Source organism: Cyprinodon tularosa, unplaced genomic scaffold (assembly GCF_016077235.1).
Source record: "Cyprinodon tularosa strain WSP-4 unplaced genomic scaffold, ASM1607723v1 ctg42, whole genome shotgun sequence".
NCBI classification, from domain to species: Eukaryota; Metazoa; Chordata; class Actinopteri; order Cyprinodontiformes; family Cyprinodontidae; genus Cyprinodon; species Cyprinodon tularosa.
Genome location: NW_024039141.1, coordinates 638751 through 660383, shown reverse-complemented (window position 1 = coordinate 660383; position 21633 = coordinate 638751). Strand labels below are relative to the sequence as shown.

General features: G+C 38.9%; 1 protein-coding gene across 1 annotated transcript; it reads right to left on the bottom strand.

Moving 5' to 3' along the window:
* Positions 1 to 505: 505 nt before the first annotated feature.
* On the bottom strand, positions 506 to 20786 carry spon2a (spondin 2a, extracellular matrix protein). The gene is made up of 6 exons (XM_038299048.1): positions 20635 to 20786; positions 17509 to 17737; positions 13960 to 14180; positions 7405 to 7596; positions 6908 to 7079; positions 506 to 2317 (listed from the first exon to the last, which is right to left on the bottom strand). The coding sequence occupies exons 2-6, from the start codon at positions 17735 to 17737 to the stop codon at positions 2127 to 2129; spliced, it is 1005 nt and encodes a 334-aa protein (XP_038154976.1). The 5' UTR covers positions 20635 to 20786; the 3' UTR covers positions 506 to 2126.
* Positions 20787 to 21633: the final 847 nt, after the last annotated feature.

Below are 21633 nucleotides of genomic sequence, written 5' to 3'. Positions count from 1 at the left end.
TTTAAGTAATCTTCTTGAATTCATATTGTGCTGCTACTGAAACAACGATATCAACAATTTCTTATTTCTCATGATTTTTCAGGTTTACAAAATATAAATTGCATAGTATAAATTATTACAAATAATTTGTTTTTACTTTTTATTAATGAAGAAAATACTTCCATTAGAAGCGTTAGTATTTTTTATGTACAAATACGGCTCCTTTTATTGCTGTTGATTCTCACCACTAGGGGGTGCTGTATCGTTTCACTGAGGTAAATCTTTGAAAGAAGGTTTTACACATAAACAATAAAAAAAAGACCAAGAATACAAATAGATTATTGATTTCAAAATAGTTTATTGTGTGAAAAATGGTTTTGTGACAAAGATAAGATTTCTGAAGAGTTTCATATCTATAAAGGGAATTGTGGCCAAATAATTATATCGAGTAAGATAATACAGATGGAGGCCTCTGCTTCTACTTCTGTTTCTGTTTTTTTTGTTTTGTTTTTTTTTTTTGTGAAGAAAAAGATGAACAAAAACAGAGCCCTGCAGCAGACCCACAACTCGCTCCAGGGACCATGTGTAGGCTCATATATTTACTAAATTCTCTAAAGTTGGGGGATAAGCATCACCAATATTTAGAAACAATTTTAATTGCAATTATTCTGTTAAAGGATGCAAAAGAACCACAGCTTAGTCCAAGTTTTACAGTTTAGACGCATTCTATCTGTTTATTATGGGTCCAGTATATTCCATCCTGTAGAGTTCAACCAGTAATATTGACCGTCCTTACCACTGGAAAATACCTGAATAGAGGGATTTTAGCTTTGATTAGCTGTGAGCAGGGACCTTCCAATTGACAAACAAATTCTGGACTTTCATTGTTCAGTGAGAAAAACAATTACAAAAGCCATATTGGTGCAGATGCTGTTAGTGATTGAAAGAGAGTTATATCTTTGGTCCATTCATGCTGCAAGAGAAAGAGGGCAACGGCTTCAGGTGATAAGACGAAGACTAAATTCAATTCAAAATGATCTTGATTCAGAGGGGAAATTAAATACTTAGTACGGTAATTTTCTCCTGTTTTATCTTTCTGAGTATTGAGACTTTGTTTGGACTTATGAGGCATTTGGAAAAATTTGGGAAGAAGTAATATAATGCTCTAGGCTGACAGGAAAGGGGGAGAGACATGCAGGAAAGGACCACAGGCCAGATTCAAACCCATGTCGCCCACATCGAGGACTAAGACCTCTGTATAAGGGTCATGCGAGCTGACCACTGCGCCACCTGCATGACTGGCTCTACATTTTTTATGAAATAAACACAAAATTCTGGTGATTATCAGTAAAAAAAAAAAAAACTTACCATGCTAATGGTTAATATTAAATGCTAAAGCCAGTTTTAAAATGTTAACTCCATAATCACATAACTCTAATTTTTAAACAAACAGGCAAATCTTGTTTTATGTTGATTTTTGTCCCTTATGACATCACCTCTTATCCTAATATAAATAAATAATAACCACTAACAGTGGAAAGAATTGCAAAAAACATTTTTGTTCAATGTTGCTAGGCTGTCTGTTCTTAAATTAGCTTTTTTATTGAGAAATGAAAGTGTCAGCATAGGTCAGAAGTTCACCAGGAAACCCTGATTGTATAACATCTGCTAATTATCTGATTTAGTGAGCGAAAACTTTAGAAGTATTTGCAAAATTGTTTTTTTTAAAGCATTTATTTCACAAAATTTAAAACAGAGTTTTGTTTCAAAACAAATTAAGCCACATGTATTTGATTTTTAAAAATGTGTATTTGTTGGAGGTGATTTACAAGTGGCAGCATGAAGGTTTTATTTACATTTTATAAAATGGCTCAACTTTGGGTGAAATTTGTGCAACAATTGTAAAAATCAAGTTAGACTGATTAACATTTCAACTGTTTGATATTCATCCATCTGCTTTTCCAAAAGACTCCATTTCGTTTGTTAGTTCTGCTTATATACAGAAATGTATTTTAGTGGCAATACACAGGCAATACAGAGTTCTTATTGTTTCACCTTAAAAAAAAATCCTCAACATGATAAAACGTTTTTCCCCGTCCAGCAGTGATAGCATGAAGTCCAAGTGTTTTATGCTCTTGCTCTGACAGTTACTGGCGTTTCTTCATACAGCTGTGGGGCACGCATTCAGCCTGCTCCTCCAGCTCAGGGCAGGGGCTGCCAGCGTTCGCTGGCCGCAGAAGGATGTAACGTGTGCGGTGACGGACTCCGCCTCTGGAGCAGGGACCGAGACAGAGACCCCAAGATGACCAGAGAGAAACTTCACAGTCCAAAGGTGTTGCTGGTTATAACAAAGAGACATCAAAATAAATAAATAAAAAAAAACAGCACTTAAGCAACAAACCAGTACAACCTAGCACGAACTTACGAAATGGGAAAAAGCATAATATATTCATGTTATTTTTACAAAAAAATGCTGAATATGTTCCAGTGTGTTTCACTTAATACCCAGAAAATATTAATATTTAGAGGGAAAACAATGTATTTTCTAAATTGTCATTTGTTCTGCGTGAACTGACACAAGCTTCACCATCAGTGGAGGGAGAGCATTTTTTGCACATCAGTTTCTGTTTTTGCCACAGCTCTGGACATTAATTCGGTCATTCAGACGTATGAATATGCTTTGGTGTAACCTGTTTTGTGGTAAATAGGGCTGATTGTTTTGGGTCATTGTCCAACTGGAAGGCGAACCTCTATGAAACTCTAAGAAGTTTCCTTCTTGCCTTGCGTTCTACTCCATTTTCTCATCAAGTATGACCAGCCTTCATCCTCCTGTATAGAAAAATATCCCCACTGCATGATGCTGCCGAGAATTCACCTGGGAGACAAGGACTCCTCTCTTTCTTCTTTGACTCAGAAAAAACGTTTGGCCTTCTTGCTCCTGCACATTAGAGACTGACATATTTTCGGGAATCCCACGGGTCACGGGATTCCCGTGGGATTCCCGTGTGATGGGAGTCAGTATTAGTAACGATCACATGATTGGGACGGTACAGGATTAAACATTAATGGGAGCAGACGAGTGCAGGAGCAAACCAATAGTAACTAAAAAAAAAACTAGGATCGATGCCAAAAAATAAAATTAAATAGAAAGAAAAAAAATCCACTACTGGCCATTTTGTAGTTTTTTTCCTTGAAGCCTATGATATAATGCGAGTCAAAAAAAACGACACGACCCAAAAACCAACAGTGCTGCCGCTCTGAGTTTTTCACCCGAGCTCAAAAACTACAAGAATGGGAGTGGTGCAGGAGCGGAAGTCATTCTTAATGGGAACGGGATGGGAGTGGGAGTAATTTCACCAGGAGTGGGACGGGACAGGATTAAGATTTCTACTCTGGCCCGGGATTGGGACGGGACACAATTTTTTTCTGTGGGTTAGGGAGTGGGACGGGACAGGAGTGAAAATCCACTCCCGTGTCAGTCTCTACTGCAAATAAAGCACCATTATATCTGTTAATAATCAGACCCATCCTGCCATTAATTACAAACAGGACCCCAACATACCTAAACTTCTCAACTTGATGCAGAGACTATTCCTGTACCCAAGAGGAAGCAGTTTAGCAGCTGAATTGCATCGCAGCAACTTCACCTTCAACAGCAATCTGCCCATGTGAATTCTGGACATCATGGGATGAAGAACAAATGCATCATCTGTTTGAAGTAGACCATAAGATTCTCAAGCCAGACACTCTACATCACTTGATTATGAAACAGAATTGGTGAAAAGATGCAGAGTCCAACCCACACTAGGAACAAGTTTAACTTTATGCCAAGATTGCGAGCACAGCTCTTGCCCCAGGCATACTCGGCTTGGATAACCCTTAAAGCCATCCGTATATCCCCAAACTCGCTTCCCACAAAATACTTTGTGGTAAACCAGATCCAAAAAAAACACATGTAGATCGGATGAAGCAAACTACCATGATGGTCTCAGCATTTCTTGTTGGGTAAACATCTGGTCCAATATTCCACAGCCAGGGCAGAAGCCACATTGCTCATCCTGAATGTGAGGTTCAACAATCGGTTGGAGCTTCCACTACACTTTAGAGTGTTCTTTTTCTTGGAGGCTGAGGAGTGAGATGGAGTTCAATATCCGAAGCCCTTTATTAAAAGTCAGGACACCAATACTGCATGCAGTACCGGTGCCACTTCAATGTTTCTGCAGCACTGAGGAGGTATGTCAGTCCTGATAGCCCCAGCTGACGCCCTGCCAATGGGGATCTATTTAACTACCTTGGAGGCCTCCATTAAGGTGATAGAAGGTTCAGGTTCCTCCTTCTCTTCCACAGAGGTCACGATGATTGGATTAAGGAGTTCATGTACTCCTTCCACCTCTCAACCATAACCTCAGTCTGGGTTCACTGGTACCTTTTCCACACACAGCCTGGGATGATCCCACTTATCTGCTACAACAGTTGTTGCAGTCTGTCTGGTCAATCTGTACATAATCAGCCGCTTTGACTGTCCCTAAAGACAACTGAGCCTTTAGTCCATTTGCTTTAGCCATACAGCTTCAGTCACCAATAGTGACCCCAGTGAGTCCTCTGGCTACCCACACAATGAGCACCAATAATTTTAAGGCCACAGCTCCTGAAAGCCAAAGCCGCAATGGAGTTTCTGCTGCATTTTTACTGGATATCCCTAATCTCTCATGGTACATGAGAAAATTCCCTGGGAGGTGTAGTTTTTAACATTCCCAGCTGTCCCTCGATACCTTTTGAGGTTTACCAAGTCTGTCTGGCAGCCTCCTCTGCCACAGGATTAGACTCACTACCAGGTGGTGATGAGGTCATAGATCTGCCTCTCTCTTCACCTTAGATATAATGATGCAGGTCTGATAATACAGTTACAAAAAGGATAATCAAACTTTGCTCATGATGCTTGAATGTCAAGAACGTTGGGTAATCTGAGCGGTTTGTTGCAGAAGGTAAGATCAACCTGAAGCCGCAAAGAAATTAAACTCATGTTAGACGGGAAGAATTCTGGTTTTGTAATCCAAGTAACGTCTTCCTATGGGCAACGACTTTAAGGTACAAGCTAAACTGCTCATAATTTGTTCTTTATGGTACGCCAGCATTTATAACATGTAGGCGAATCATTGTCCCCCAGACATCCGAGGTTATATTTTTTATACTTTTTTTTTTTTTTTTAAACAAAGCTGAGTGTGTATGATGTCATCCACGCGCTGGACTGGAGTTGTGACAGGCAGCCCGGGCCACAGGCGGCTACGCTCTACCCATTATATTAATTCTGCTATCTAATCTGAATCGTTTAATTGTTTTTCCAGAGCGAGATCATCTGTAGTAGTAGCATTAGACATCTTCCAGGCATGTGAGTAAAACTAAAAGCAGTTCAGTGGACAGGATGAATGAACGGTAGCCGGCACGCGCGGATGACGTCATACACACTCCGCTTTGTTTAAAAAAAATATAAATATAGAAAATATAACCGCAGATGTCTGGGGGACAGTGATTCCCCTACATGTTATGAATGCTGGCGTACCATAAAGAATACATTATGAATAGTTTAGTTTGTGTCTTAAAGTCGTTGCCCATAGGAAGGCGTTACTTGAATTACAAAACCGAATATCTTCAGAACAGCTCCAAATGACAAAAAACTAATATGGGTGAGTAGAACATGATGTAATAACGTAAAATCAAGGGGCCAATGTAAAAAAAAAAAACAGTGTTCCCCTTTAAGAGGTTCCCTACATTCCTTCAACGACTCTCTACCTTATGAACCAGTTCAAGCACTGAGGAAATGCTTAGAAGAAATCAATGCCTAGATGTGCCATAATTTTTTTCAAGTAAATAACAACAAAACTGAAGTAATCATCTTTGGACCAATAGAGGAGAGATCTAAAGTTAGCACACAGCTTCAGTCGCTTCAGCTAGTAACCACTGATCAGGCCCGAAATCTAGGAGTAGTACTGGATTCAGACTTGAACCTCCAAAAGCATTTAAAGACAATTACAAGGTCAGCTTTCTATCACCTGAAGAACATTTCCAGGATTAAAGGACTAATGTCTCAGCATGATCTGGAAAAACTAATCCATGCGTTTATTTTTAGTCGAATTGATTACTGCAACGGTGTTTTCACAGGTCTGCCTAAAAAGTGGATCAGACAGCTGCAGCTGATCCAGAACGCCTCTGCCCGTGTCCTCACTAAGACTAAGAAAGTAGAGCACATCACCCCAGTTCTAAAGTCCTTACACTGGCTCCCTGTATCTCAGAGAATAGATTTTAAAATACTTCTGTTAGTCTATAAATCTCTGAATGGCTTAGTACCTAAATACATCACAGACTTGCTATCAGTGTATCAACCCTCCAGACCACTCAGGTCTTCTGGCTCCAGCCTGCTCTGCATACCTAGAACCAGAACTAAACATGGAGAAGCAGCATTTAGTTCCTATGCTCCACTTATCTGGAACAAACTTCCAGAAAACTGTAAAAGTGCGGAAAGCCTGAGTTCCTTTAAATCCAGACTAAAAACATCTTTGTTTAGGTTTGCCTTCGACTTTTCCAGTTAAACAGTTCAACTGAAACATCGATAGTTCAACTTTTTTATTTTTTTTCTACTTGCTTTGATTCTGTGTTATTTTCCTATATTTTAATCATGTAAAGCACTTTGCATTGTCTTTGTACTGAATTGTGCTATACAAATAAATTTGCCTTGCCTGCCTTGGTAGTTTTGGAGTCCAGCCCCCTCTTAAGCAGTTGGACTCTGGAGACCAAGCTATCCTTTTGTAAGTCCAATTATATCAGGCTGGTGTGGCTCAGCCTCAAACACCAGTTCGCACCTCTTACTCACCAGTAAAGTTTTGTAAATACTTTTGGACAGTAAAGTATCACAAAGGTTTTGTGTTATTACCTGAGAAGCGCTGAGGACTGATGGAATTTGGCAGAATGTGGTTAGAGATGGAAGTCTGGCGGTCAAGTGATCGACGCTGCCGGGTAATCCTTATGCTGGCAATAGGTGGAAGCTCCTTTAGTCGAGGGTAGTAGAAGGAGTTGGCCGGATGGTTTGGCATTTGTGACGTGATCTGAAAAGCATTTAAGCATCGGTTCATCAGAAAGAGGAACAGATTCTTAGTAGATTCTTAGTAAATATTAGCCAACCCTAAAACACATGCTGCAAAAGGATGGATGATGTGTTGCATAAGAGTTCCCTTTTCATTTAAATCACTTCAGGTCAGACATGAGGGCTGCCAAGTAATCATTTAGCCAGAGACAGCTAAGAATGATGCCCCATTCCCACTCAGCTTACTTTTTCTAAGAACAGGACAGATGAACCAGAGTTTGAGGTTTGAGGCACCAACAGCTAAGTGAAGGACATAAACAGATGACGGCTTCCTGTGAGCCTCATACCTGCGTAATGTTTTCTGGGGGGCTAGTTGGAAAGTTGGGAGAGGAAAAAGTGAATCCGCTGTCCGTCCCTGCATCAAAAGGATGGAGGTCAACAGTCACTTCCTGTTTCCACTGGTTCCCCTCACAAAGATTCAGGCTGTCTAACCCAACAAACCAGTCTGGGCTGGGGATAATCTTCACCATCAAAGATAGCTGTAGGACAAAGAGGGACAAAGTTTTAGACTTCAGTGTGTGACATGGAGACATTTATTTAAACATCATCACACACAGGCTGTTCAAGAAAAAAATATTTGATACATTTTTGTGTGTTCACTATGTGGAAAAGCACAAACAAATAGAACATTAGAGACAGTAGTAGAAACAAACAGTTACAGATCCTTGTAAGAATAATCATACCCAAGAAAAAACTTATTATAGGAGATTCAACTTCCAGCAGGAAAATAAACCTAAACTCAGAAAATACATCAAAGCATATTTGTGTGTTAAATGTAAAGGAGAGTTATTGTCAAGTCTTGACACCGAGTTTAACATCCATCGTCTCAGTCTGAGATTAAGCAATTCTGCAGGGAAGAATGAGCAAAAATGTCAGCCTCTAGAAGTGAAAAGCTGGTAAAGATATACCAGACGTCCAGCAGTGGGAGGTTTTACCAAATAGTCATACTGGAGAGTTGAAGACAAACATACACTATTTTTCACATTTTTATTTGACAAGTAAAATAAAAAAAATAAAGCAAGAAAAGGAACATTTTGTCCATTTTATACAGCTGTTATACAATATATCTTTTTAGATAATGCAGCATATATTTTTTTTTTTATGTGACAAGATTTGAAAATGCTTAAGGTTTAAAATTTTGTTTTGCAAAGTACTATACCAGGAACCAAATGTTTATCAGAACGATTGTTACGGCTACTCTTGAATCAAAATAGTTTCCCAAAAAAATCCAAAATTGCCAGAGTAGTCTTAGGAGGAGGTTTTTCGACTCACAAAACAAAAAGCACTCATGGATATTTTCTTGTTTTAAAAAGGGGTGTTTTCTTTACTTATAAAAAATAACCGAAATATTCTCAGAGCTGACTTACAAAAAAATCTAATTTAAACATTAAGTGATGTGTGTGAAAAAACTGTTGCACTCCTCACTCCTTCAAACAAACAATCAGATCCACCTCAGCAGCTGCTTCTACACTGGAAAAATGATCTAGAAATAACTAAAAGTTTTCTTAAATTAAGTGTATGAACCCTTAATCTGAGTAAGTAAATGAGATAGTTTGCCAATGGAATGAGTATTTTTACACTTAAAATAAGATAATTAGACAAAATGCACTTGAAATGAGACACTGCAATTGTGTTTTCTTATTCTAAATGTAAATTTTTTATTGTTCCATTGGCATAATGTCTCATTTACCTCCTCAATCCAAGAACAATTGCACTTATTTTAAGATAAAAATGACGTGTCTAGGTTTCCATTTTTTCCAGTGTACTTGTTAATCGCAGCATGAGGCGGACTGACTAGGAGGAGGGTCAAAGCAAAACCAATACATAAACAAATAAAAAATAGCTCTACCATTCCCACAACCTTAGATATTTAAAATCAATAATTTAGAAAATTAATTAATTAATCTAATTCTTAATAGGCTCCAACAATTATTGACCAAACATTTCCAGACCCAACCTGGCACAAATTTCCATTTCCATTTTGGCCGATTTTTGTAGGGGGGGTTTAGAGGGTGAGATAGGGAATAATTATAATCCCCCAATAAAACCCCACTTTAGAAATCTGAACTGTAGTTAAGGCTGTCATGCATGTTAGGCATTTACAGTAAGCTCTAACTTAATCCTGAACAACGGGTGCCAAAGAATACAATTCATTGTATGTCAAACAGCAACGCTTAATATTTTTGAGATGTAGCCGTAAACTTTAAAGCAAACAATTGCTTTTTAAAAACATTTTAACAGTAAGTCTAGTCTGAGCTGTGCAACTGGTTAAATCCTTCTGCTGGGAAAAGTGAGATGAGTTCAGAATGAATGAAATCACAGAGATCACAGTAACATCGGCCAGCGCTATAAATGCAATAGGAGTGACATCACACACGAGAGTCAATGCAGGGATTTTTGAGCCTATAAAACACAGCCGGCATGCGTGCACGTGCACCCAGTCTGTCTCCTGTATGATGTATGTTTCCTGAGAAACGATGATCTCATCTCAGAGAGTGGATGGAGGGTCAACACACTTGTGGTGGCAGAAGTTCAAAAAAAAAAAACCCAGCACATTTGAAAACTATATACTTATGAACAAAAACATTTGAAGATTTGGGTTCAGCTTGTCAATCTTAGAACTGGCTTTTGAGTGGGTTATAAATGAATGATGGAGCTGAACTGAACACAGAAGTTAAACCAGCAGGTCTGAGACAAAGGATTAAGATTATCCAGGAAGACGTACGCGTTTCCATGTAAAGACTACACCAGAGGAATCCATGTGGCTTCTTCTTTTATTTCCTTATTTGTATTCTTTAAACTGCTTTACCACTTCTGCTTTTTGTATTTGCCTGAACACCAGATCCAATCTGAAGGGTGCCATTGTGGGTTTTCCTCTTGTATTACAGAGACACAAAGGTTTCTCTGGTTAAGACAAATCTTCAACCCTCAATGATTTCTGCCACTTTGTCTCCATCATAGAAAATTGTTCCCAAACACCAGAAGGCATCCAGTAGAAAGCATACAACCAGGAGAAGCTGCATGCTAAGCTTCTCCCGCTCTGGGAGCTTAAAATGGCTCACATTCTGTCTCTCCATCTGTTTGGAGCTACACATTAAACAATAGCTGGATATACGATGACAGAAGTCATGTGTTTGGGATTCCTGGGGGATGTCGTATAAACCATTGCATTCAAAGGAATGAGAAAGCATTTATAAATGAGAGCGCATCAGAATAAAACAGACAGACGGGCATGCTTACAGATTAAGATATTAGCCGTATCACATCATTAAAGCAGGTTAAACACAACGCATTCAATCGTTTGGGCTTTGCTTTGCTTGTCTGATCTAAAAACAGACGGCCACAGATATAATGTACCTAGAAAACAAGACGATAAGCTGCAAATGAAAGGGTCAAAGGGGTTATTTAAACTTTTTAACCTAAGTCACAAGGAGGCATGAGCGACTCAACTTAACCTGAGTGAAAAGTGCCATGTTTTTAAGGTTGTTAAAGTAAATATTCAAATCTTTATCTTTTTAAAATTCAAGTCAGGCTTTGGCTGGGCAGCTAAGAATGGTAAAGCTGAACTTTTCTAATGTTGATACCTGCATTTAGAAGTAGTTCTTGTTCTGGTTCTTGTTGTGGTGAACTTGGTGAATATTTGAGATAAATTCTACTGTTTGGTTTAATAACATATTTTTTTTCTTAAAGGTATAGTGAAGGATCTTCACGAATTAAAAAAAAAAAAAGTTTAAAATACAAGCTTATTTTCCAAAAGAAGATTTGCAATTTTACCACTATGTCAGACTCACCACCTGTAAGTGAAAATGGGGCTGAGCAGGTTAAAAAGGCCTTACGTAGACATCACCAGAATGATTGACAATTAGGAGGACCAATTATATAGATGATCCACCCGGAAATAGAGCATCCTCCACTGTACCTTTAAGAAACAGATCTATTTGGCACTGAATGAAGTGAACATCTCTGTTATTTGGCCACTGTTTTCTATGAACAGTTCAGACAAGCTGATGAAAACAAATTCCATGATATAAATTTAGATGTGTATTGGACCTGTTTGCCTTGTAAAGTGCTTTGCAATGACATTTGATATGAATTACCATGCAAAGAAAGAGAAAGAAATGAACTGAACTAAACTAGGAAAAAAGGAGACGTTTAGCTCAACCATGCTCTCTGCTTCATAACCTAATAGCATTAATCAGACCCAGGTTAATTTTAGGATAAATCCCTACCATGGGTTAAACTGGATATGATTACAAAAGATCCACACACATAAAATGTTCCCTGTCTTTCTTTTTTTTTTTTTCAAAGTTAAACCAAACTGAGTAATAAGAGCAAAGATCTTCCAGAGTAAAACCATAGAGGAAGGGAATATGTAGCCAACAATCTGAAAGAGCTCCTCATGTTCAATCAGATTCTGGGAACAACTGCAAAATCGTTTACGTTTATTAAAATCAACGAGCTTTGAAATATTTCGCTGGCTGAATGACACAGCAATCATCTCACCAGACTGCATCAGCTCATCTCCGTTGTATCTTTTCATATTTGCATCCAGCACACAAGCCTTTAAAACCTAATTCAAAACACAAGAACTAGGATGTGTTCTGATCAAGCATTGTAAATGAAGATGGCAGAAAATTAACATAGTTATAGTGAAACCAATGCCTGGTTTGAAGCAACATTTAATCATCTAAATGTTGGCTCGCATTAATGTTTAAGAGGCCACCATCAGAGCAACTCAGCAGTGATGATGCTCATGATGCTGCAGGGAAAAGGCTGTTTGAGAAGAACGGCACTGCCCATCTGCAGCTTGTTCCCTGCACAGACATCACAATGGATGAACATGAATAAACTCAGCTGCAGATTATTAAAGATCACATAGAGAGGATGGAGGATTGTTGGAATGGTGTGTCATCGGCAGACCAAACATTAAGTTTGTTGTTCAAAACAAAAATGTTCTGTTTGGACAAAAGAAGCTCTGTATCCAAGAAACTCATCCCATGTGTAAAACCCTTAGTGAGTGGGATGGAGTTCGCTTGTCAAATGAATTAAATCATCCAAAGCAACAAATTATTAGTGATAATCTCGTTTTTTTGACTCAATCTCTACAGAAACGAAGGTTTGCAGAGACGATGACCAAAGGAGAACCCTCTGAGCTGTTAAAGGAATTAAACAATTGTGAATTATTAGAATTTCTTATCAATAAAAAATTCAGACAAATACTATTTGATCAAGAGGTGTCACCCCCTTAACAGATCTCTTCTGTTTTTAAACTTTTGACCCGCTTCAGTCTTTCAGATCATGTCAACTCTAATAAAAAGTAACATGGCAGGTGCAAAACAGTTTTTCTTTTATTTAGTGAAAAACGGCTGAAACGTATCTGCCTGCAGGAGTGGCGGCCCAGTTTTTAGTGTATAGAGCTTGCAATTCTGAGGTTGTGATTTGAAAACTCATCACACAGACTACACAAGACCCTTAACTCCTGGGTGCCCCACAATGGCAGCCCACTGCTCCTCAAGGGGATGGATTAATGCAGAGGTACATTTCTCCAATGTGTGAGCAATTAAATGTAATTTTTCGAATCTTTGGTGGGAATGAATTTGGCAATTTCTTCTCTGCAGAATAGTTTTTTTCTTCAACAGCATTGATGCTTTGTTAGGTATGAACAGCTTTTTCAGGTTAATCACAGCATCTGAACTGTGTTTAGGTCCAGACTCTGTCTAAGTCTCTCCAGAACCTCCACTTTATTTGTTTTGTGTCATTTAGGGTAGAACTGGTTTGCATCAGATTGTTGTATTTGCAGCATAAACAGGTGAGGTTGAGTTTTAGTTCATGGTCTTACTATTGGGTCAGATTTTCCCCAGAAATCAGAATTAGTTCTGTCAATCATTGCTGGTTGTCCTGATCATGAAGCATCGAAGCCGTCGGCCATTACAAAAGCACCAACATGTTTCACTATCCTCTTTAGCCTCGTCTATTTTCCTTTATTGAATCATGAACACTGACTATAACTAACATAAGTGGGGCCTGTTGAGCTTTAAACTGTTGACTGTTTGATGAATAATCGATGTGCTCCTGACATTATGTTGGAGGGCTCACCTATTCTGGAATGGTCCATCTCTGTTCCATGTTTTCTTCTTTAATAAACAATGACTTGCTGTGGTTTACTGGAATCCAGTAAACTATAACATGATGCCAAATAATAATAAATATGAAGGACTTTGTTTCTCATCTGTTACTGGATTTCTTCACATTAGGACATGATGTGTTTCTTTTAATGTATTTTGGCCTACTTCCTGTTGTCAGACAGGTTCAATATTAGGGATTTTTGAATTTGACACGCCTGGCAGGAATCCAGCCTGTTCTTGGCCTGTCAAACTGACCTTTTGCGGCTATCACAGTGAATGCATGATTTATATTCGGGTTGATGATAATGACAGGCTTCGTCTTAGCTTTTACGTTCTTTAAACTAGTTAGCTCAAAGTTTAACTGGCTAATCAGCAAAATCCCTGGTGGCTCAATTTTCTTTTTCCTCAGACAGGAAAATTGTAGCTGGTTCTGTGTCTCCGCAGTCTTTATGTTGAGGTAACTGGCTGCTGCCTCCATATTTACCTTAGACAGATGGGCCCCTCCTTCTGCCCCAGTTCAGACAGAGAGCAAACCGTGCAGGATGGATGTGGGCGTTTGTGGCTACTGAGCTCAAGCACTTGGTCTAAACAAAGTCTGACTGGGTGTAGTGGAAATCAGAATAAAAATGACTTGGTTGGTCAGATGCATGGGGTAATTGTCCCTGGTCAAAGCGACGGAGTATAATTGTGCTTTTTTTAAGGTTTGTTGTCTCCTACCAGTGGGTTGCGAGGCACCATGAGCATCTCCGTGGAGCTGTGACCAATCCCGTTGGGAATGCCAGCAGTCCGGTGCATGGCTCCCGCAGCGCGCTTCTTCCTGGCCTCCTTGGCTGCTTTCATCAGCTCAACCGTCACCCCAACTTCAGCGAAGCTCTGCACTCCTGGACTGGCTGGGAAGCCCTCCTCCCAGAGCCTAAAGTGGTGATTGTGGCTCACCGCTATTGAGAGAGAAAAAGAAATAGAAGAAATATGAGACGAGGGAAGTAAGACGGATGCTCACTTGACTGGTTGTGAGTGTCAATGAAGCTCCGCAGAGTTCTGAGCCAGATGATGAGATCATTTCCACCGCAGGGCCTGAGTGGATTTCTACTCAGGCCACCACCTACTTCCTGCACTTAAACTGATAATTCTGAAGGAACTGCTCATATGTACGCGTTATGGCAAGGTTTTATTCTCCATCTATTGCTGCGGAAACCACAACACGGGCTGGAGCTGCCAGGATGTAGGTCAGGATCCCAGACTTGGCAGACAGGGGGTGGAAAACAATTTATTTTAACAATTCTGAAAACCTTTAATGATGCTTTTTGTGCAGTCTGGGCCAGCGGGCTTTCTCCTCACTTTTTTTTTATATCGTTCTGCCTATCTCAGAAATCTGTTTAAAATCAAGAGCCCTGCTTTAGTTTTTACACAACTGGTTCTGTAGACCCACAAAGCCACTGACCTGGGCCCGTGGTTGTAAGGGCAGAGTAAGGTTAGCCAGAAACACGCTGACAAATGCTCTGATGGTTCTGCCTTACCTCACTTTTCAGAGCTGCATAGACAAACACACACAGACTCACATAGTCATGATTTGAACCTTAAATAGTCTTGACACATGCATGAGAGCACACTTAGCTGCACAGGCTGCCCAGCACACTTCACACACTATCTTCTTTCTCCGCATATCCCTATTACTAGAGGACTTAATTGCATTTCCATCCTAACTAGCAGCAAAACCCTGAAATTTGATAATGCATAACACTTAAGCCCCACCAAAACTTCAAAGACAGCCCTTCCTAAATTGCTTGAGTATTTTTTATTCATGACAAAGTCCAGTCCCTCAGTGTCCTCGGCCCTATGCCCCTCACTGACGTGTACCCTTTTTTTTTTTGTTCCCTGTATTTTCATGTCTGCCCACTGAGGCCCTTGTGTTTTTCTTCCCTGGTGACAAAGACCATCCCTTTCCATGCCCGTGGAAATAATTATGAGTGTGTCAGAACTGCTGGTGCCTGTCTCTGTTGGGAATAAGTAGGGCACTCTGCTCGTGGCACACCTGGAAACCAGACATCGTTGCCACCATGTCCTCAATAATAACAATTTGCAAAAATGATTCCTTTTAACCTTGTAAAAACTGTCACATCGCAAGAAAGAATAATAATCTGTTTTATTTTATACATTAGACCACAGATCTCCAGACTCTCTGAAACGTCTTTGACCTTTTTTTAATATTTATTTCAGCACCCACTCAATATGTTAGTGAGAGGACAGCAGTCATAAAGAGATTATATTTCTTATTATTTGAAAAAACGTAATAAATTTGTTTATTCTACTTGTGCTTGCAAATAACCTATAGTATATATTCTTGGGACAAAGCAGGAAATTAGTAATTTTGCTTTAAAAGTGTCTTTTCTTTACTTTAGACAAATAAAAATTTCACCTTAGGTGGTTTAAATTACAATATTTATCCTAAAATTGTGCAAGCACAAAAAAATTGACAACTAAACTAAGTTTTATTTGTAGGCTGTGTATAATTTTCTGTATATCGTTCCAAAATATGTTTCTTTATCAAAGTCTAATTTTACTCTATCAATGATTAAATCATTAGAAATGTTTTTATTGAAAAACAAAAAACAAAGCATGGTATTATAATAGTTTTTTTTTAAGATTAGTAAAGGTTTTCTTTCTTTTCTATCATCAAACACAAACATGAATATAAATATGGTTAATTAAACACAAAGAAAACTTTAGTATGCTTTGTGTTGTGAAGTCTAGGAAGATTTTGTTTTTGTCTAATTTTAGAAAATATTGCTATTGTCACCCTTTTTTTTCTTTTTTCCTTTTTCTTCTTTTGTTTTTTTCTGCTCTATTTACATTGCAGTGTCCATATAAACTGTAAAACTCCCTGCATAATTATAATAAAGCAATTTATATGCATGAAACAAGTGGAGCAATATGGCGATTGCCATACTGCAACACTTGTGAAAGTAAAATCTGTTGGGCTCTTTTTGGCATCAAGACAAATATTTTTATTGCCACATTGCCAGACAGGACACTGTATATAAAAAAGAAAAAAAAAAGAAAATATTGCTCAGGATCCTGCAAAATCATTCCGCACATTTTGGTAGAACTATAAGCAGAACATGTTTGTAAAAGTTGAGTGTAAACGAAATATTGGTTTAACTTTTTTTTTAAACAAACAAAAAGTGGAAAATGTGGGATGACTTTGGATGGCTATGGTCGAATACAGTTTGAGGTTTGGGGTCATCGTCCTGCTGGAAGGCTGAGTGTTAAATGCTGTTAGTCATGTTGCTTTTCAAGTTTGTACATTTCATTGAGTTCTTATGTTTTGTGTTTACTTCCTTGTTTAGTTGGTCTCTTCCATCATTGCTTTACTCAAAGTTTGGCTCAAGTCATGGTGTGTTTAGCCTTGTTCTTTCCCTTGATCTCTGTCCACGTTTCCTCTTTCCTCTGACAGCTGCAGCATATTTAGTTAATTAGACTCACCTGTTCAGCCAATCATCTTCCAAAAACATTTATACGCCTGTCTCCTCTTTCACTCAGCTGGTTTTTATAGACACATGATATAAAAATAAAATATATATATATATAAAAATAGAATAAAACAAAGATACATGATCTCACTTGTGTTTTCATGTCTATTGTGTAATTTTTATTAGTCTTAAATGTAACTCTGATTGTGCCTGCAGTTAAATCCTCTATAAACAACCTTTTTCTTAATCTTTCCTCCAGTATTACTGAGTTCTTTCCTTCCATTTTCCCTACAGTGCATAATATGACTATTTCAAGGTTATTTTTTGAAAAGGATTTATCATAATCCATGCCATTTCATTTTTTTTAATATCACAAAATGCTTTAAAAATTTAAAAAGCAATTTAGCCCTGTAATGAGGAGAAAAAGAAGATAGTCTGAAGGAGGATAGGTTGCAGGGATATGGAGCGGTGGTTTGGCTTTGAGGTAAGCGGTCTGACGCACCACGCCTTAACCTTCATCACCCACCTCCCCCAGACCTATAACATCTACTCTGTTTACCGCCAAAACTGTTTGGTAAACCAGCAGGAATGTAGAGCAGGATGGTGGGACTGAGTCGAGGAAACATGGATAAATTGGAGTTTCATCTGTCATCAGGTGGAGAAAAAAAGAGAAACTCCATCTGGTAGCATTTAGTTTTTTTGTTTTTTCTTTTACCTTGTGGTACTAAATGTATTTTATCAGTGTTGAATATAATGAAAAAATTTTATTTCCTCCAAAACGGCATAATTTTCTCACCTACTAGTTTGGACCACTGTGCTGGGGGACGGAACAGGGGATACTGCTTTGGAAAAGACTGCGGGTTCCAGTGACCTGTAAAGACCAAGATGTAGGAAGCAGGACCCCTGGCCGTGCAGCCCGTCCCGTTGAGGGGTCGCTGAGGCCCAGCAAACGCGAAACAAAGCTTCACAAGCACGACGAGCAGCTTCTGCAGCCAACCACAGGCCAGGTGCTCTGAAGACATCATCTGAAAGGGATCAAAAACTGAATTATTCTTCATGCATGGTGGAAACTATCAAGATTCCTTAACACAAGCTGACAGGGGGTTTAATTTCTAACATGGGTGGAAATCAAAAACTTTTTCAGATCACATAATAAAAGAAGATAACTTGTAGACTGAACATTTAGGAAGCCAAACCCTATGTAATCCTGGAAAATAAAAGAAGAGGAAAATTCCACTTCCCTGCCCTTCTATCACAACACATAAATTTCATCTGAGAACAAAGCTTATTGAACCTCCTGACCCCTCAGCTTTCAATCTCTGGGTGTGTTGATCCCGAGCCAGCCTTTGGCTACGCGACAACAGTTAATTTTCGGCGGCTATGTGTGCTGCAGGAGCCGCCCTGAAATAAAACAGCATGTATGACATGCGTGAGGCTGTCTGACCTCACCGACTGACCATCCACTGACCTGCAGCTGAGTCAGATTCACACTCTTTTAGAGGCAGACCGTGGAGGAGGAGGTCACGTGCACAGTCATCGCTGCACTTTTCATCTTTTACATATTTTAATGGGAGACATGAAGGGAAAAAAGTTTTATAATTTCTCACAGCCTATCCTTAACATTATTGTTGGATAATGGCTCTAGGTTAACACACCATAGTATTAAAGCACAAAATTGTCAGTTTCAGTCAGATCTGAGCAGAACGCCTTTGCATGTTTGCTGTAGATCTTATATGGCTTGTTACAATCTACACACAGAATGAGAATGGTTTTATTTATGCAGCTCCTGCATTAATGTAAAATTTGCAAAAAAATAAAAATAGTAATTTTCTCCGGATCTCCTGCAAAGTTACCGTAAATCTCTTGGCTGTTTCTCAGATTAATGCACCCCAACCTCAGTCTAGGTGTAGATCTGTGTCTTAATAGGTGTGCAGCTGCTCCTCTCAATGTTATAAACTGATCTGTCTGCTGTGAACCTTTGCCCTATTGAACTTTTTTGGGTTTTTTTTAAAGCTCTGACAAACCTCTAAGGCCTTCAAAGAGCAGCTGGATATACACAGGAAGAGATGCCTGATATTTATCTTTGTTTCTTCACTTTTTACATAAAAAGAATTTTGGCTTAATGGAATTCAAAATGAAAATATAAAAAAACCTCTTTAAAACTCACCTGATTGTTTTTTTTATGATTTAAAACTGGCTTTAAACCTTAAAGTCAAGAGCAGAATAGTTTTGTTTATACTGATGTTTCAGAAAAAAACAAAAAACAGAGTGCCATTGTAGTACGTTTCTATAGTATAACTAAAACTCCAAGCAGCTGCAGAATGCAGACAGTTAAATTTAGCTAGGTCAACACACACACACACACACACACACAATATGGACACGCATAACACCCATGTCTAACTGCATATTGTCCCTGAGGTCTATTTCTAGAGGTAAGATTGAATTACTCTGCCAACATAACTCTAAATGTCCAACTCTGACACTTTTTCTGACCGCAGCCTTGTATATCACGGCGCGTTTGATCAGCTCCCGCCTGAATGCAGATTAAGTCACAGTTTAACTGCCATCCATAAAAATACATGAAGTACAGAAACAAACAGCCCAGCTTTGATTTGGCAGCTCTGACATCCTATTTACCAACATATGAACGCAGAGTATCTGGACTAACTTCTTCATGCAGTTCATCCGCTAAATTTCTTATTTTAAACTCTGCCATCGGGTCTCTCTACTGCAGAAAAAGTCCCTACCCTGACTCTTTTCTGCAAAGATCTACCTGGTACCTGATATCTGATCTGTTTTTCTTATCTCTTCTATACTATTTTGGTTTAGCAAACCCTTTGACCTTCCTTCTGAACTCATTACCCCGAGACTGAAACACTCTTCTACTACCTGACAGTTCTTAAAAAGAATAAGCTGCAGATGCATCGACCATAACAGCTGGTACTGTGAGTCTGACGTGTGCAAAAATACACACTTGCACCTGTAGCCCAGGCCTAATCTCATCAGTCAGCACGGACTCACACAGGGGAGGATTTTTTTTTATCCTGTAAGACAAAAGTTGTAATAAAATCCTCCAGGCACCTTCCCTAAGCTGTTAGAGCAGCTTCATGCAGCGATAATTCAAACATTGGACTCTAGCTCATAAATTTGAGCATTCAGGTCTACACACAGGTTTTTAACAAGGAGCCGCCAGGGGAGGTAATTTGCTCTTTTTTGCTCTCTCTCCTTAAAAATCTTTTATTGGGCAACAATAGCAGATTCAGGAGTTTGTTCAGACTGAAAAAAAAGATGCATCCATCTGTGTTGAATTACGCTTTTTCATGCATGCCTGATCAATGCGCAGATTTTTGGAGGTGATATCAATGCCTAGATGGAGAGAGATGGATGCTTAGACAGGTGGGGAACACAACAGGAGGTAAGAATGGCAGAAAGCCAGATGGAGTACAACATAGCTGCTATAAATGATTTTAGATACACTGCTGACAAACAGCGAAAAAGGTGGACGTTTAAACGACTTATTGCTACAATTACAAGTTAAACAGAGATGGGCAACTTTTTTATGCTTTTAACTGAAATAATAGTTATGCATTACAAATGTATAAGGAAATAATGTATACTTTTATATATTTGTCACTTTTTGGTTGTTTTAAATGTAACTGCAAATCAAAACAGAAGAATAGAAAAGTATGAGGTCAAATAATGAAGACATGCCAAAACAATAGGCTTAACTTGTTTATATATTTATACAAATATTAAGTTTCCAATTATTCAAAGTTTTTCTACCTTTACACGTTTTTCCCCCTTTTCTTTCAGATGATCAAAGACAAACTTTCTGGACCCCTCTGGGCCATAAGAGGCAGAGTCTTGCAGGCCTGCTGTGTGGTGGATGGATGAAGGGTGCAGCGTGTGTGTTCCCTACCTGCGTTGGATCAGTCGGAGAAGCAGCGGCTCAATTACAGGGAGGATTCAGCTCTGCTCTCTTTCCTCTCTACTGTAACTGGCACGACCTCATCAGTCTTTTTCCCCTCTGTGGACTCCCTTTATCTCTTTCCAGATTTCTCTCCTCCTACCTTCTCTCTCTCTCTCTCTCCCTTATTGTATCTCCTCATGTTACCCTCCTCTCCCTCCCTTTCTCCTCCCCCACCTCTCCCAGTATGGAAAGGCAGTTAACGGTCCTCGCTCTTCTCTCCCTCTATCTTGCAGCAGCCTCCATTTCCAAAACACCATCAACATCCAACTCAGCCTTAACAACAAGCACAGCAGCATTGGGTATTTTCATTGTAGAGTTGCTAAAAAGAAAATGCAGGTAAGAAATGGATGAAATAATTAGGGAAAAAGGCTCCTCAGACAGATGTGAACCCTGTCTGAAAAATATGAATCTGGACAAATCCCTGGCTTTGATTTCTGCAGATAATTTCATGTCGATTAGAAAAAAAAAGAAAGGAATCAAAAGCTTGCATTTTTTTTTAAACCCTCCATTTTAAGCATCCCCATCTCCCCACAGAGCCAGCTGTGGTCTAAACAGAGGAACTTGATTTCCCCAAGTTAGAGGGTGTAAAACTGTGTTTGACAGGAAAAAAAAAAAGAGAACGATTGGTCATCTCTCTCTTCTCTCTTCTGGAACCCACATGGACTATCAGGGTGGTTTCTGTTATGAGAACATGTTGAAATGTTGGAGTAACAAAGCTTTCAGATTTGGGGAGCTGGATTTTATATTTCTATTGTGCCATTTCTCTGATGGCTCTAAAGGAACAAAAAAGTGATCTTTATTCCAACACACTGTATCCATCTTACTTTTACATGAGAAACGTTATTTGCCCAATATGTGTGATTAAAAACTTTCTGAAAGCATTAACATTTTAATCAGGAATACATAAAAAGGATAACTGCTCTCTGATCTCTTCTCAGACAATTAGAG